The following is a 14,184-nucleotide window of genomic DNA, read 5'->3' as shown; positions in this document are numbered from 1 at the left end:
CGATCAGTGTCCCAGGGGGAGGGTCACAGTCAGCTCCTAGATACAGGGTCCAGTTTAGGAGCAGTGGGGAAAGTGTGTCATTAGACCCCATCCAAGGAGAAACTGGGAGGTGGGCATTTCACCTGTCCCCTCTGTACTGGGCCCAGTTATACAGCCATGGAGTGGGGGAGGGGGCTATGGGGTCTGGAACCCATTATGAACTTCTTTCTTTGCTACAGGCCTGTGGGACTCCTGAATGAAAGCCCCACTGGCTGTCAGAGCCAGGTGACCCAGGGGTTCTTCTGTCAAGCAGCAGCCTCAAAAGCTGGGGCACCAGATGTGTATAAAAGCTTCCTGAGGGAGATACTGGCAAACTGGAGCAGGCCAGAGGGAGAGGCCAGGGGAGGCGTCCACCGGCTTCTGTGGTCTCAGGAGAGAACTGCAGTCACTCCCTAGTTGGATGCTAAAAATTAGAGGCCTGACTGGCAGGCAGCAGCTTTTAAAATACGCAAGTAGAACCCTTTCAGGAAAGGTCGGGGAGACTGGCGTTTCTGCCTGGACACGGGTGGTGGGTGAACAGAGGCCCAGTGCTCACGCCCGCTAATACCTGCTTCTGTGTTTGCTGTAGTGTGTGGGGCTCACAGATGCAAGCCCCGCGGCTTTCAGAGCTAGGTGTTCGGGGGGGGGGGCCATCCCTCTGGTGGGAGTCTTAAAAATTGGGGCGCTAAAAATGGGGTTCAAACCCTTAGTCTCCCAGGGAAAAGCTGGGAGTTGGAGGTCCCTGCTGTGTGCTAGGACTGGGGTTTATGGCGAGTGCATCTCAGCCTCTCCTGCCGTTTTGATGTGAGCGTTTTCTCATTCTCCCAGTGCATAGGAGCCCCTTGGCTAGTTTCTGGATTTCCTGCCAAGGGAATTACTGCGTGTGTAGCTGTTCATTTGGTGTGTCTTTGGGAGGGCGGTGGTTCAGGGGTCTCCTATGATGCCATCTTTAAAGACCACGGCTGCCCACTGTCATAAAAGGTAAATCTTAGGGAGATTTCCTTTTTATAAACATCAGTGGCTGACGGCTGTGAATTATTATATTGCTGTAGAATTCTGTGCTGGTTTGATTAACTTACAGGTATTTTAGATTGATGTTCCAGTTATTAAGCCACTGATGTGGTAAGAGAACAAAGCTCAAGCTACTTTTAAATGTTTATTAACCTAAGTTTATTCTATAAACATTTATTGAGTGCCTACCATGTTTCAGGCACTGTTCTAGATACTTCAGATACAAGTATCCAACCTTGTGGATCCTCCATTCTGCTAAGTAATGGTCTACAAAAATAATAAATACATAAATAAAAATGAAAGTCAAGAGTACTCATAACTTCTAAAATATTAAGCTGGGAAATATCTAGGTGGTACTGACAGCAAAATTCCAGTGCATGACTGTAATCCAACAAGAAACATTTTTGTGGGTGCATTCATTGTGTGCCATGTGGTTGCTCATTTATGACTTCATTGAACTCTGACTTTCTGATCTGAATTAAAATGAGCGTATTAAATCTAATCTGTGGTTACCTTTACATATGATGTGACTTAAAACCTTTAGATTATGATTCACTGTGTGCATAATTTTTGAAATTTTCTCAAACCTACAGGGTTCCTTTTTCTAGGTTTTCTCTAATGAACTGACTTTATAGCATACTTTTTGTGCTGTAGTGTAACAGGCCTATAGCTGACTTTTTAAAACTAATACAATATATGTTTTCTGTGTCTCGCTTTTTTCATCTGTGGAATACCTAACCAACACGGGGTGTTATAAGAATTAAAAGAATATAACATTTGTAAAAAACCTAGAACTAAAGGAAGTGCCTGGCACAAAGTAAATTTTAAGTCTGTGCTTTCTGCACCCCTACTGGTCATTTACTTACTTCAGTTTTTTCTAATATTGTACCTTTTTCTTTCCTTTGTACACTTGTGAGGAAGCAGGCCTACAATGAGAAATAGAAGCAAAATGTATATCCATCAGGGCCATATAAGGAGTGTCCCTTTGTCTGTAGACCACTTGTCTTGGAAGTAAGTCCCTCCAAATGATGAAAACCAAGAGATGTTTTCACATTTAACTCTTTTTTAAAGTTTTTTCCTGATTTCAAAAGACATTTTCATTGTTATAAAACTCCAACATTACCAAAATTAATAACTTAGAAAGTCCCTTTATCCGCATACTCACCACAACTCTCTACCCCAGAGAGAATTCATAGTAATATTCGGTGTCTATTCTCACATGTCTTTCCTAGGTGTATAATATATGTGTTATTAAATAAGAGTACATTGTTCATACTGCTTTGCGACTGACTTTACTCGCTTAACGTCTTTGATGTCCGTATCAACGTAGGTAGTTCCTTCTCATCTCCGACAGCTATGGAGCGAGAGAAAAGGATGCATTTGTGGCTGGCTGTGCACCCAGCCACAAGCTCCCGCAGCGTGCAGATACGACTGGAGGAATCCCTTTGGCTCACCCACGTCCTGCCAACCCCTGACCCTCTCCAAGTCCTGACCCAAAAGGGCACCAGGAGAGTGAGTCTAAGGATGCTGTTAGTGCACGCCAGGGGCCAGGCCTTCCTGAATGCAGGCACGACTGGGCTGGGCAGAGGATACACATTCACACAGCAGTTACCCCTGAGGCTCCCAGAAACATCAGTAACTGCGACCCCCTGAGGTGGGGCTCTTCTTGGGAGTGTGGCCACCTGGTCATGCACAGCCCACTCGCAGCAGGAAGGACATCTTACTGAGGATGATCAGGTCAAGCTAACCTACTGTAAAATCTCCATTGGAAGCCATTCATCCCACTTCACCTCTCCCACTTCAAAGCCTACCTTCCCTCGCTCAGATGTTTACCCTTGGAGCGATTAAGTCATTCATCTTTTCTGTGCTCTCCTTAGCTGCTCTTTTTCTCTTTTTAGCTGACAAAAGGGCAGATATGATTTAAGCCAGACGTCAATATGTCAAACATTAAATATCCATTCCCATGCAGTGCGTGGTATGTATGATCACCTCCTCTATTGTAACCAATGGAATGTTAATTAACTTGTGTACAGAACTTACCCAGAACTGACTGGCGCCGTACAGAGCACGCAGAGCAGAACGCTTAGAGCGGTCCGCTCAGTTGGGGCCTTTGTCTAAGAGGCTGCAAAGGTGCAAACTCCACAACACAAGTGAATTTTCTGCAGAACAGAGCTACCAGCTTCTTCGGCAAGAAAACAGGAGACGTGATTATGCGAAGTAGCCCTTTCGCATCTGGACAGGCTATGTACTCTCTGTGGCATCAGCCAGCAGGCCGCGGTGCTTGGGCAGGGGCAGAGGCAGAAGCCCCTTCCTACAGGCAGGACCACCCGTGCCGCAGGACTGCCGTGGGGACGCTGCGCCAGCCCGAAGCCCTCCGAGCACCGGACCTTCCGAAGGCGGTGTCCAGGCCTTTGAAGGTTAAACGGCGAGTGGTCCAAACCTGCGTGGCTGAAGCAGAGAACGGCCGAGGGTCAGACCGGGGCAGCAGGCGCAGGAGGCCACGTCCTCCGCCTTCCACTCCTCGGCGATCACAGAGCCCGCGTGGCACATGCCGGCCTGGGGCTCAAGAGCAGTTCCCTGGGCCCCAAACAGGTCAAAAGGACCCTTTCTGAAATCCTGTTTCGGAAACTAAAACCTCCCGGTCGTGCTACTTACGGCTGCTTCACCCTCTTTCTTTCAGATACCATCGTTCTCATCGCCTCCATAGCGGTAGTTTCTGCCAAAACTCAGGGTAACATCTTCGCCACGTCGGCGCTGCGCAGCCTGCGCTTCCTGCAGATCCTGCGCATGGTGCGCATGGACAGGCGCGGCGGCACCTGGAAGCTGCTGGGCTCCGTGGTCTACGCGCACAGCAAGGTGGGGGTGCCCTCGCCCAGGTGCGGGCAGGGTGTTCTTAACTTCTTCCCTTGCTGCCATGATATTTACTAAACCCATCGAAAGCAAACTTAATCTTTTCAGTAATTGGTTAAAGCAATGTGGGACACAAGGTGTAGTGGATTATGTGAAAGTCATCATAAGTATCCAAGCAGTAGTCAAACGCATGGAATCATGCTTGTATTTTTTTTTCCCTTTTTCAAAGATTTTTCACCTCTAAAAATCTCTCATTCCTTTTATATCTAGGAATTAATCACAGCTTGGTACATAGGATTTTTGGTTCTGATTTTTTCGTCTTTCCTTGTCTACCTGGTGGAAAAGGACGCCAATAAGGAATTCTCCACCTACGCGGACGCGCTCTGGTGGGGCACGGTGAGTGTGAGCGCCTGCTTGTGTTTATTGGATGCTGTGAGATGTTTCCTTTGAATGTAGTGTAGGGATTCCCATGGGTGGTCCCAATAAAACGATGAACTTCCAAAAGGGAGTTAAGTGAAAATGTACAGCGCTTATAATTATCTAAAGAGTTTCCCCTGTTAAATCCAACAAAGTTAAGTTCTCTAACAAATCATCAGTAGTATTTCTTGCATGCTACACTGTTGCCACAATAAAGACAAGTAATTTTTTAACCGCGATTAAAATGTTCATGGGCTTGTTCGTTTTAACTGTGGAGCACAGCTTTAAAGTACAAATGGTTGCATTGTTTGGCCACTTGTCAAAAAGTTTATCTGAGGTTTAAAAGAAAAAAAGAAAAAAGGAGTACTAGCTGAATGAAAGAAAAGTAAAATTATGGTACAAAAAGGGAAAAAGGGAAGAGTGGTAACCATCTCTGGGATCAGAGACTATAAACCCTGAATTTCAAAACTTTCCACTCATAAAACTCTTTTTCCTTTATATTGTTGTTAAAGGATAGTTTTCCAAACAAATAAAAGTAAAATCACGACTCTCATACAGGTAGAAAATAAACATGTCCTCAAGATTTTATTTAAACTTTTAAGTATTCAAACGAATGTGCAAACAGAGGCACACCTGGCTTCTTCCACAGTGAAAGAGGAAAGTCAGAGGAACCCGCACCAGACAGAATGTACTTACACGTCCGTAAACAAGAATTATTTTGCATTGCTGCTACAACTTATGTAGTCCTAAAATAGCTCAAAGGCCTGAAAGGTGCAGAGCCCGCCCCATAAAAGCAGGAACTGAGAACCTGGAAGAGTGTACTCTAAACAACACATAGTTTTCCATCAAAGCAAAAATTGTCTTTACAGTGTAAAGAATCTATAAAACAGTCAATGAAACGTGTACCCTATTAAGAATGTCTTAGGATAAAGGGGTGCTTTATGCAATGTGTAAACTACATTTTTTAAATTCTATTCCTTAAGGCATTCCAAAAGGGTGAAAATACAAGAGCAGTTATAGTTGTTTGAAGACTTTCCCTGTCTCTTTGGTCCAACAAATTTGTTCTCTTCTAAATCATCGGCAATAATTCTTGAGTGCTAGATTGTCGCCAAAATAAAAATCTGTCATCTTCTTAAACTGAGATTAAAACATTGGTAAGTTCGTTTGCCAGTTTGCTTTGTGGAGCACAGATTTTTAAGTTCCCAGTTGTTGCATTGTTCCGCTGTTTGTCAGAAGCTCCTCAGCGAGAACTAGATCTCTTGTCAAGGACGTGGATAACTCGGCAGGGCCTGTAGTAAGCAGAACTTGGTATGTTTGTGGGTTGCATAGCAGCAGTAATATGAATAAAAATCAAAAATATATTCATCTGAAGATTAAGATTTTTTTTCCTTAAATTATCAGAGTTAAATGCCTCCAAGATTGTGCCACTGATAACAAAGCATTCTGTTGGTTTAACAATTTGGTTTCCAACTCCTTCCCCTACCCCACAAACAATAATGGCCACTTTGAAAGGAGGAAAGTGGAAAACCCAGAAGAGAGCAGTCATCTGACATTCTTAAAACACTTCTTATGTGTAGAGAACAAATGAATATCTATGACTCGCGGTGGGATAAACTGTGTAAACTGAGCAAACAGGAGGCTTTTCTAGCCAGCGGGGGAAGACAACTGATTATCCCAGGCTTCAAAGCAGCGATTTGAATTGGAAGTTTAGATTTTGCGCCTCTGTGATAATTCTAACGTGCGTGAGTGACAGGACACTCAGAAGCCCCTTCTCTGAGGTGCATCTGTTGGTGGGTCCATCTGGCAGCTCTCTGGCCTTCTGGCCTTCCGTCTTCCTTTCTCCTTCCTACTGATCAGACTCGCTGCACTGTGTGTTGAACAGTGTGTGGGAAGCTCTGAATGTGCCTCTCACTTAGTCACCAGCTTGTTTCTTTTGCCGGAACAACCCATGTAGCAGGTTTCCAAAGGTTCATCTCTGTTCGTTTCAGGGAAAAGCAACATCTATTCATTGATTTCATTCCAGTAGTGCTATTTGACTGAAGTTTAACCTGTACTTAACAGGATCTTTGAATGGCCTAATTATGTCTCTTTAAAGAAAGAAAAAAGTCTAGCCTTGAGAACAAGAGTAAAAATTTTCTAAGGTGTTGAGCTTCTAGAAATAAAAAAGGCCTTGTTGGTCCACAGTGGGTTTGTTGATATGAACTGATTCATTCATGAAATCGTCTGAAGCCACAAAAAGCAAACAAGAGAACCTATTAGTTCTATTCCTTATAAGAACATACTAGGTCTCCAGTGTGAAGTAAAACGAATTTAAAATACTGAATGTACCTTTTATTATATGTTAATGAAGACCTTAATGAAATCTGTGTCTGGTTACTTTTTAGTTAAAATTGTCCATGTTTGAAGTGAGAGAGTGGCATGGACGTAAATACACTACCAAATGTAAACTAGATAGCTAGTGGGAAGCAGGTGCATCGCACAGGGAGATCAGCTTGGTGCTTTGTGACCGCCTGGAGGGGTGGGACAGGGAGGGTGGGAGGGAGGGAGACACAAGAGGGAAGGGATATGGGGATGTATGTATACATATAGCTGATTCACTTTGTTGTACAACAGAAACTAACACACCAGTGCAAAACAATTATACTCCAATAAAGATGTTAAAAAAAATAAAGATAAAGTTGTCCATGTTGCATGTATGGACACCTTGCTAACTAAGGAAGTATCCAGAATACATAGGGAAATGAAAGCGTCCTGCACTGGAGTGTTTCTTAGTGCTAGGCTTTGGTGAAAAAACAACAAAAAAAAGGAAATCCTCATTTCTTAAAAAAAAAAAAATGCCCGAAGTATCGACATTAAAATGCCATTTGTAGGCTATGGATCCAGTGTCCCAGTGAATTCTAAATATTAAATACGAAAGCCCTTCCATTAAGAAGGTGCTGAGGGCTGTACCCAAACCAACTGCAGGAGGGACACAGAGTGCCATCAGCACTGCTCAGAGCCAGTAACAACTCGGAGAACTTTGATACCTGAAAACAATTCCATACTAGCGAACAACAGTACTCGGCCCACTGAGTAAGTGGGATAATCGATACAAAAGGCTGGTCCTAGCGCATGGCAGGTACCCAGCCACAGATGCGGCTGCCGTGGATGTGAGGTGGGAGAACCACTACAGCCAAGGAACACAGAGCGGTACCTTCCTGGCACACCCACAGCTTAAGCGCAGAAGGGGCGTGGGAACTGGGGTTTCGATGAAAAGATGTTCTGGCTTCTGAAGGAGCAACTGAAGAGGCGTTGATGACAGTGGACGTGCCGGGGGAGAGGGGAGGCTGAGGCCCTAGATGCGGCTCCGGGACAAGAGGACCTTCTGGTTGCTGGGCGGAGTTCCATTTAATGTTATTTCCTATTATTATTATCCTCCTTTCCAGTTGCTTTAGGTTTATTCTGAAGTAATTTAAAAACAGGTTTTCCCGCAGTTACGTTTTATTATGATCTCCTTCTTTCCTGTTATTATTTTCTTCCTTTTGATTGGCTGAAACAACTTAAGATCCCATCCTCCTGAAGTAATTTTTCCTGGTAATGACCTATTCTTGAAGGCCAGCTTGTCCTCTTCCTATTTACCACTATTCCTGTGACGAAGACAGTGTTACGGGTTTTTTTTAAAGACGCAAACAACAGCAGATGATATAAATCTACTCTTGAGAAAGCATCTGAAAAGTACAGCCTCCACCTGAGACCTGTGCCTGAGATGATTCCTTCAGACATGTTGAGGATTTGATGTCGGCCAGAGTTAGTCCCAGAATTCATGCTAAAAACCAGACAATCTTTCTCCAAGCATCAGTATAGGAGGCTCTGCATTCAACAGGTTGTACAGCCCAAATATATGCCATGAGTTTCATCCCCCTGCAAAGTCTAAGAATAGGAGATGGTGCACATTTGTGGAAAGAGCTAAGATACCCTTGTCACTGATAACATCTGTTACCCTTCCGAGAATCAACCCTCCTCCCATCAGGTTCACCAGGACAAAATGTTTTCTTCCACTTCATATAAGCTGTTGCTTTCTGACTTATCTGAGTCGGATAATTAACTGTATCTGCTGGTACAGTTAATTAAAGTTGTGTTTCTTACCAATGCATTACCTGATGGTATCCAAGCCTTACTTTACTTCTAACCATTCAAGATTATTAATGACCAAGTGAAAACTGAGACACACATACCCCAGCCATTACCCCCCAAAACAGCCGAGTGGTTAGTAACCTCTCCAAGTGCCACGCCTACCTTAAGGGCATTTATGGGCTATACTGGTTATAAGTCTCTGTGGGGAACTCTTTCCTAAGATGTCTGTTCCTTGAAAATTGTCACCGCACATGCGACTCTGGACACTTTTGCTCAGTATTACTCCATAAGCACTGAGCACGTGCTGTATTGAAAAAAAAAATGTATTATAGTCAGGAGACCAGGGTTCCAGCCACATTGTTGGTGGAGGTGTGATATTAAGCAATTATTTAATATCTCTGTAAAACTGAGAAAAGAATAGTACCCAAACACAAAGTTGCTGTGTGTATTAAATGAGATTAGGACATGTAGATGTACTTTATCAAGCACTAGACAGATGTTAGTCACCACTATTACTACATATTTGACCACAGTCCTGGAAGACCAGTATGGAATGCTAATGCCCTGAGCTCCCTGCCACAGCAGAACCCAAATTTTATGATGCCACCAACACAGGAGTTTCTGATGTTTGGAGATCAAAAGTCTTTCTGATATACTAGTTCAAGGTGACCAAATTTCAAAATTGACTGTGCAGATTCTGTGACTGCCCACTATCTGAAACCATATGCTCAGGAAGTGGCCCAAAGAGAAGAGAAGGGAAGAAAAGAGACTCGAAAGACGAGAAAAAGAGCAAAGAGGAGGGAAGGGGAAGGGGAGGGGAGGGGGAAAGGGGAAGGGGAAGGGAGGGGGGAAGGGGAAGGGGAGGGGAAGGGGAAGGGGAGGGGAGGGGGGAAGGGGAAGGGGAGGGGAAGGGGAGGGGAAGGGGGAAGGGGAGGGGAAGGGGAGGGGAGGGGGAAGGGGAAGGGGAGGGGAGGGGGGAAGGAGATTGTTGACAACTGTCAACATGAATCTTCTTCCCTTAAAGGACCCCCTTAGGAACCTTCATGCACTGTTGGTGGGAAAGTAAATTGGTGAAGCCACTATGGAAACCAGTACAGAGGTTCCTCAAAAACATTAAGACTGGGCTTCCCTGGTGGCGCAGTGGTTGAGAGTCCGCCTGCCGATGCAGGGGACACGGGTTCATGCCCCGGTCCAGGAAGATCCTACATGCTGAGGAGCGGCTGGGCCTGTGAGCCATGGCCGCTGACCCTGCGCGTCCGGAGCCTGTGCTCTGCAACGGGAGAGACCACAACAGTGAGAGGCCCACGTACTGAAAAAAAAAAAAAAAAAAAAAAAAAAACCACTCTGAGCACTGAGCCACAAGGAGAACAGCTCAGATGTGTGATCGGAATGGAAAGCAGACGGAGAAGTGCAAAGTTATTGCTGTGACCAAACCATGACATTTCTCCTTCCCTTTATTATTATTCATAAACTACTGGAAAGGATTAAGCTATCTTAATTAAGATTAAGATTAATCTTAAGTAAAATTAAGCAGAACAGGTATAATAGATTAAAATCATTCCCACGTATTTAAAATTAGGAACCTGTAATAAAATGGAGCCAGGAATGCTGTTTCTGCAATCTCAAGGAATTCCTTTGAGAATCCTCTCCCATACTGCTGGTGGCATCTGATTCACTTGGCTGCTGGGTTCTACTGCCAGTTCCCTCTCACAGCCTCACAGCCTGGGCCTTTCCTGTTCCAGGCCCTTTGCTCCGCACAGGTGACCCTCCTTTGTCCTTCACTGTTGACGGGAACTAGCCTGAGCTTTCCAGCCCTGCCTTCTTCTCACACGGCCAAGGCCAACCCTCCAACGTGTCCTTCACGCTATGTCCCTCCTCCTCGGGTACCCCCCCATCATAAAGCTGCCACCCTCCCCTCCTCAGCCTCGGCCTCTCTGCAGACAGGCACAAGCACATCCTAGAAAGCCCCCACTCACATCAGAGATTTCCAGGAGTTCTGGCCCCATGTTTCTCACTCTGTCGCCAATGTTGTGGAAAGAATTCTTTATTTATTTACTAAATATTTATTGAGTTCCTCTTACTCTGGAGGCAAACATCATGCTGGATGTTAGAGAGACAACAAAGAGTAAAGACACGGTCCCTCCTTCTAGTAGAGGAAATAAGGACCCCTCCCCAGAGGAAAGTAGAGCAGTAGTACACTACCTCTCATGATAAGTGCTGACAGGAAGCGAGGAGGACAGAGAGAGACCAGAGGCCGCCTGTGGACAGTGGCCAGGGGAGGCCTCTCTGAGGACAGAGTGTTTTGGATAACACCTGAAGGATGAGAAGGAGCCCTGGGAAGACTGGGGGCTGAGGGAGCAGAGTGTGCAAAGGCCCTGAGGCAGGATAGCCTGGCCCATCGGAGGAGCTGAAAGGACACTGTAGTTAAAGTGCAGTGAGCAGGTGGGGACCAGGGGGACCTTGGAGACTTGGGCAGAGACCAGGTCACGAGGTCCGTAGCTAAGAGCTTAGAATTTATTCTGAATTTGGTGAATAGCCATTGCAGGGTTTTTAGAGAGGAGTAAGAAAATAACAGCCCTTGCAGGTGTGCAGAGAAGGAACCGAGAGAGGCCAGAGCAAAAGTGGAAAGAGCAACTGAGAGACGGTGGCTCGTGATGCACAGGAGCCAGGACAGGGGCAGCCTCAGGGTGCACGGTGACGAGTGTGCAGGCAGGAGTGGTGTATACACGACGGCGCTGCTCAGCCACGAAAACGAGGAAACCCCGTCATCCACGACCACGTGCATGGACCTTGAGCGCTAAGTGAAGCAAGGCAGACAAAGACAGACACTGTGTGATCTCACTGATACGTGGAAGCTTACCAAAAAAAACCACGGAAAGAGATGCTATTTGTGGTTACGAGAGGGGCGGGGAGTGGAGGAAGGTGGTCAAAAGGCACCAACTTCCAGTTATAAGGTAAACTAGTACCAGGAATGTTAGTATCACATGGTGACTGTAGTTGACATTCCCATGTGATATACAGGAAAGCTCAGAGAGTAAAGCCTAAAAGTTCTCATCACTCTTTTCTTTCTCTGCATCTCTATGAGATAATGGATGTTCACCAACCCTGCTGTGGTCGTCATTTCACAGTACGTGTCAATCACACCGTCATGCCGTACACCTTAAACAGTGATGTATGTCAACCATTCCTTAATAAAACTGGAATAATTATCGTCTAAGAAAAAAAAGAGACTGCTCTAGCAGCCCGGTCTTCAGTGGTGGCCGTGATGACAGAGAGAAGGCAGTGGGATTGGGGAGATCAAAGCAGCGGAACCTGCTGAGGTATTCAGAGAGACACCTGTGGGGAGGGAGAGGCAGCAGTGCCCCAAGGCTTCTGATTGAGCAGCACGGTGGTCAGTGGGGCTGTCGACCAGGAGGGGGTGTCATCGGGGGAGCAGCTTGTTTAGGATGATACAATTTCCGTTTTAAACATGTTCAGTTTATTTTTTTTATTTGTTTCACATCCTTTAATTCACAACACCTGCTTTTATTTTATTTTACTTTATTTATTTTTTTGGCCATGCAGCACGCGGGATCCTAGTTCCCCGACCAGGGATCCAACCCGCGCCCCCTGCAGCAGAAGCATGGAGTCTTAACCACTGGACCACCAGGGAAGTCCCTAGACATGTTCAATTTAAATGACTGTGCAGCATCCCAACAGAATACCCGCTGCAGATGTGTGAATCCAGAGCTCAGAAGAGTGGTCTGGCCTGGAGGTAGAAACTCAGTGTGTTCAGCGTAAAAATGGTATTTCTACCCATGAGAGTGTTTCACGTCGCTGGGGAAGAGAGAGAAAGGAGGGGAGAGAGGGAAAGGAAGGTTACAGAAGAATAGAATTTTTATTTTTTTATATAGTTATTTCATTTACTTATTTTTGGCTGCGTTGGGTCTTCATTGCGGTGCACGGGCTTCTCATTGCAGTGGCTTCTCGTTGCAGAGCACGGGCTGTAGGTGCACGGGCTGCAGTACTCGCGGCACACAGGCTTCAGTAGTTGTGGCACACAGGGTCAGTAGTTGTGGCTCGCAGTCTCAGTAGTTGTGGCTCGCGGGCTCTAGAGCGCAGGCTCAGTAGTTGCGGCACACAGGCTTAGTTGCTCCACAGCAGGTGGGATCTTCCCGGACCAGGGCTCGAACCCGTGTCCCATGCATCGGCAGGCGGATTCTCAACCACTGCGCCACCAGGGAAGTCTCGAATAGAACCGAATTTTTAAAAGAGAAAAAGACCCAGAAGCAACGCTTAAGAATCTAGTATCTGGAGGTGGGCTGGGGTAGGAGGAGCCACATAAAAGGAGCCGCTAAAGATGTAAAAGGAGAAGCACAGAAGCGAGGAGAGAGGAGAGGGTCTAGGGAGCGGTGGCCAGCTGAGTCGAGCACTTCCGGAGGGTCTCCATCACAGAGCGCCTCTTCTTCCACCATTTCTACCTCTCAACTTATTGGCCCTCCTTCAGAGCCCGGGGAGGACAGCCTGCCCCAAACCGCTGCTGTTAGAAATCACCAGTGACCCCTGTCTCTGTGTCCACATCTTTTCTCAGTCCTCATTCTCCTTGTTCTCCCCGAGCCTGTGGCATCAGGGCTCACCTGGTCCTCTGTGAAACTCTCTTCATTGAGTTTCTGTTTCTATAGCCCATTCCCAGTCCTCCTACTTTTGAAAGTCTATATTCTCCTCTGACTTCCCTTTCCCCTCCGTCCCTTCCATGTCTGTGTCTCCTGAGGAGGTGCCCTCGGCCCCTCCTTTGCACCCTTTGCAACCTCATTTCTTCACAGAGCTTAAAGAGTCACTTGGCATCCTAGTCCAAAACCCAGATTTCATGCCAACCTCAATCTCTCTCAAGACTCAAGCTCTCCTTCTTAATTCGTTGCTCAGACATTTCTAGATCAGCGTCATACTGATAGTTTAAAAACTCTCATTTGAAAGCCACTCTTCTTCTTTGCTCCAAACCCTCCTCTTTCTCCTTATCATATTTCTATTTATGGGGCAATCATCTTCCCAGCCGAAACTTTCCAGTCATGCAGATTTCATCTTCCCCTTCCTCTCAGACAGGCTTCTATTGAACTTCCTCAGCTCATCTCTTTACTCTCCACCCTGTACTGCCCCACTCCCACTGTTCCGATTCAGTTGCCCCATCATTCTACCAGATCAGACAGAACCTCATCGGTCCTGGAGTGGAGCCAGGGCTTTGTTCTAAGGCACATGGGCAGCCCCTGGAGCACTTGACCATCGGGGAGACACGACTCAGGGATCATTTTTCAAAGACACTCCCTGGTCCAGCTTCAGCGTAGCTGGCTAGCCTCCTCTTCAGACCCACCGTGCTCCGGCCCAACTGAACACACGTTCCAGAACCCACCCTGTTTATTTCACTGCTGTGCAGCTGGTCACCTGTTTCCCCTCCCTAGATCACTCTATCATTTCTGCCTCTCAAAATATTACCCCTCCTTCAAAGCCTGGGTATGATGACATCTTCCCAACAAAGCTGCTTCAACACCCCAAGCTGGTAATAATCTCTTCTTTGAATTTGAGCAGCAAATTATTTTGTGCATTCATCATAATACCTGTCTTGCCTTATTTTGCGTTTTAATGATCTGTGTGACATATCTCCCCTCTTATGCCATAAATATCTCAGGACAGGAACTACGTACCTCTCATTTTTGTTCCACTACAAATCAAAACACATACCTTGCACACACCAGACCTTCAGGAAATGCCCGCCAAAGAAATAAATGGACAGCCTGAATTAAC

General features: G+C 46.0%; 1 protein-coding gene across 1 annotated transcript in view; it reads left to right on the top strand.

Moving 5' to 3' along the window:
• KCNQ5 (potassium voltage-gated channel subfamily Q member 5) overlaps nucleotides 1-14,184 on the top strand; it is a 575,985-nt gene that overhangs the window by 468,069 nt on the left and 93,732 nt on the right. The window contains exons 4-5 of the mRNA XM_065888664.1: nucleotides 3,710-3,885; nucleotides 4,150-4,275. Of these exons, the coding sequence (XP_065744736.1) occupies nucleotides 3,710-3,885; nucleotides 4,150-4,275 (302 nt within the window). The remainder of the gene's footprint in view (nucleotides 1-3,709; nucleotides 3,886-4,149; nucleotides 4,276-14,184) is intronic.

Source organism: Phocoena phocoena, chromosome 12 (genome assembly GCF_963924675.1).
Source record: "Phocoena phocoena chromosome 12, mPhoPho1.1, whole genome shotgun sequence".
NCBI classification, from domain to species: Eukaryota; Metazoa; Chordata; class Mammalia; order Artiodactyla; family Phocoenidae; genus Phocoena; species Phocoena phocoena.
Note: the sequence above shows the minus strand (reverse complement) of the source record. Positions and strands in the feature narration are given on the sequence as shown.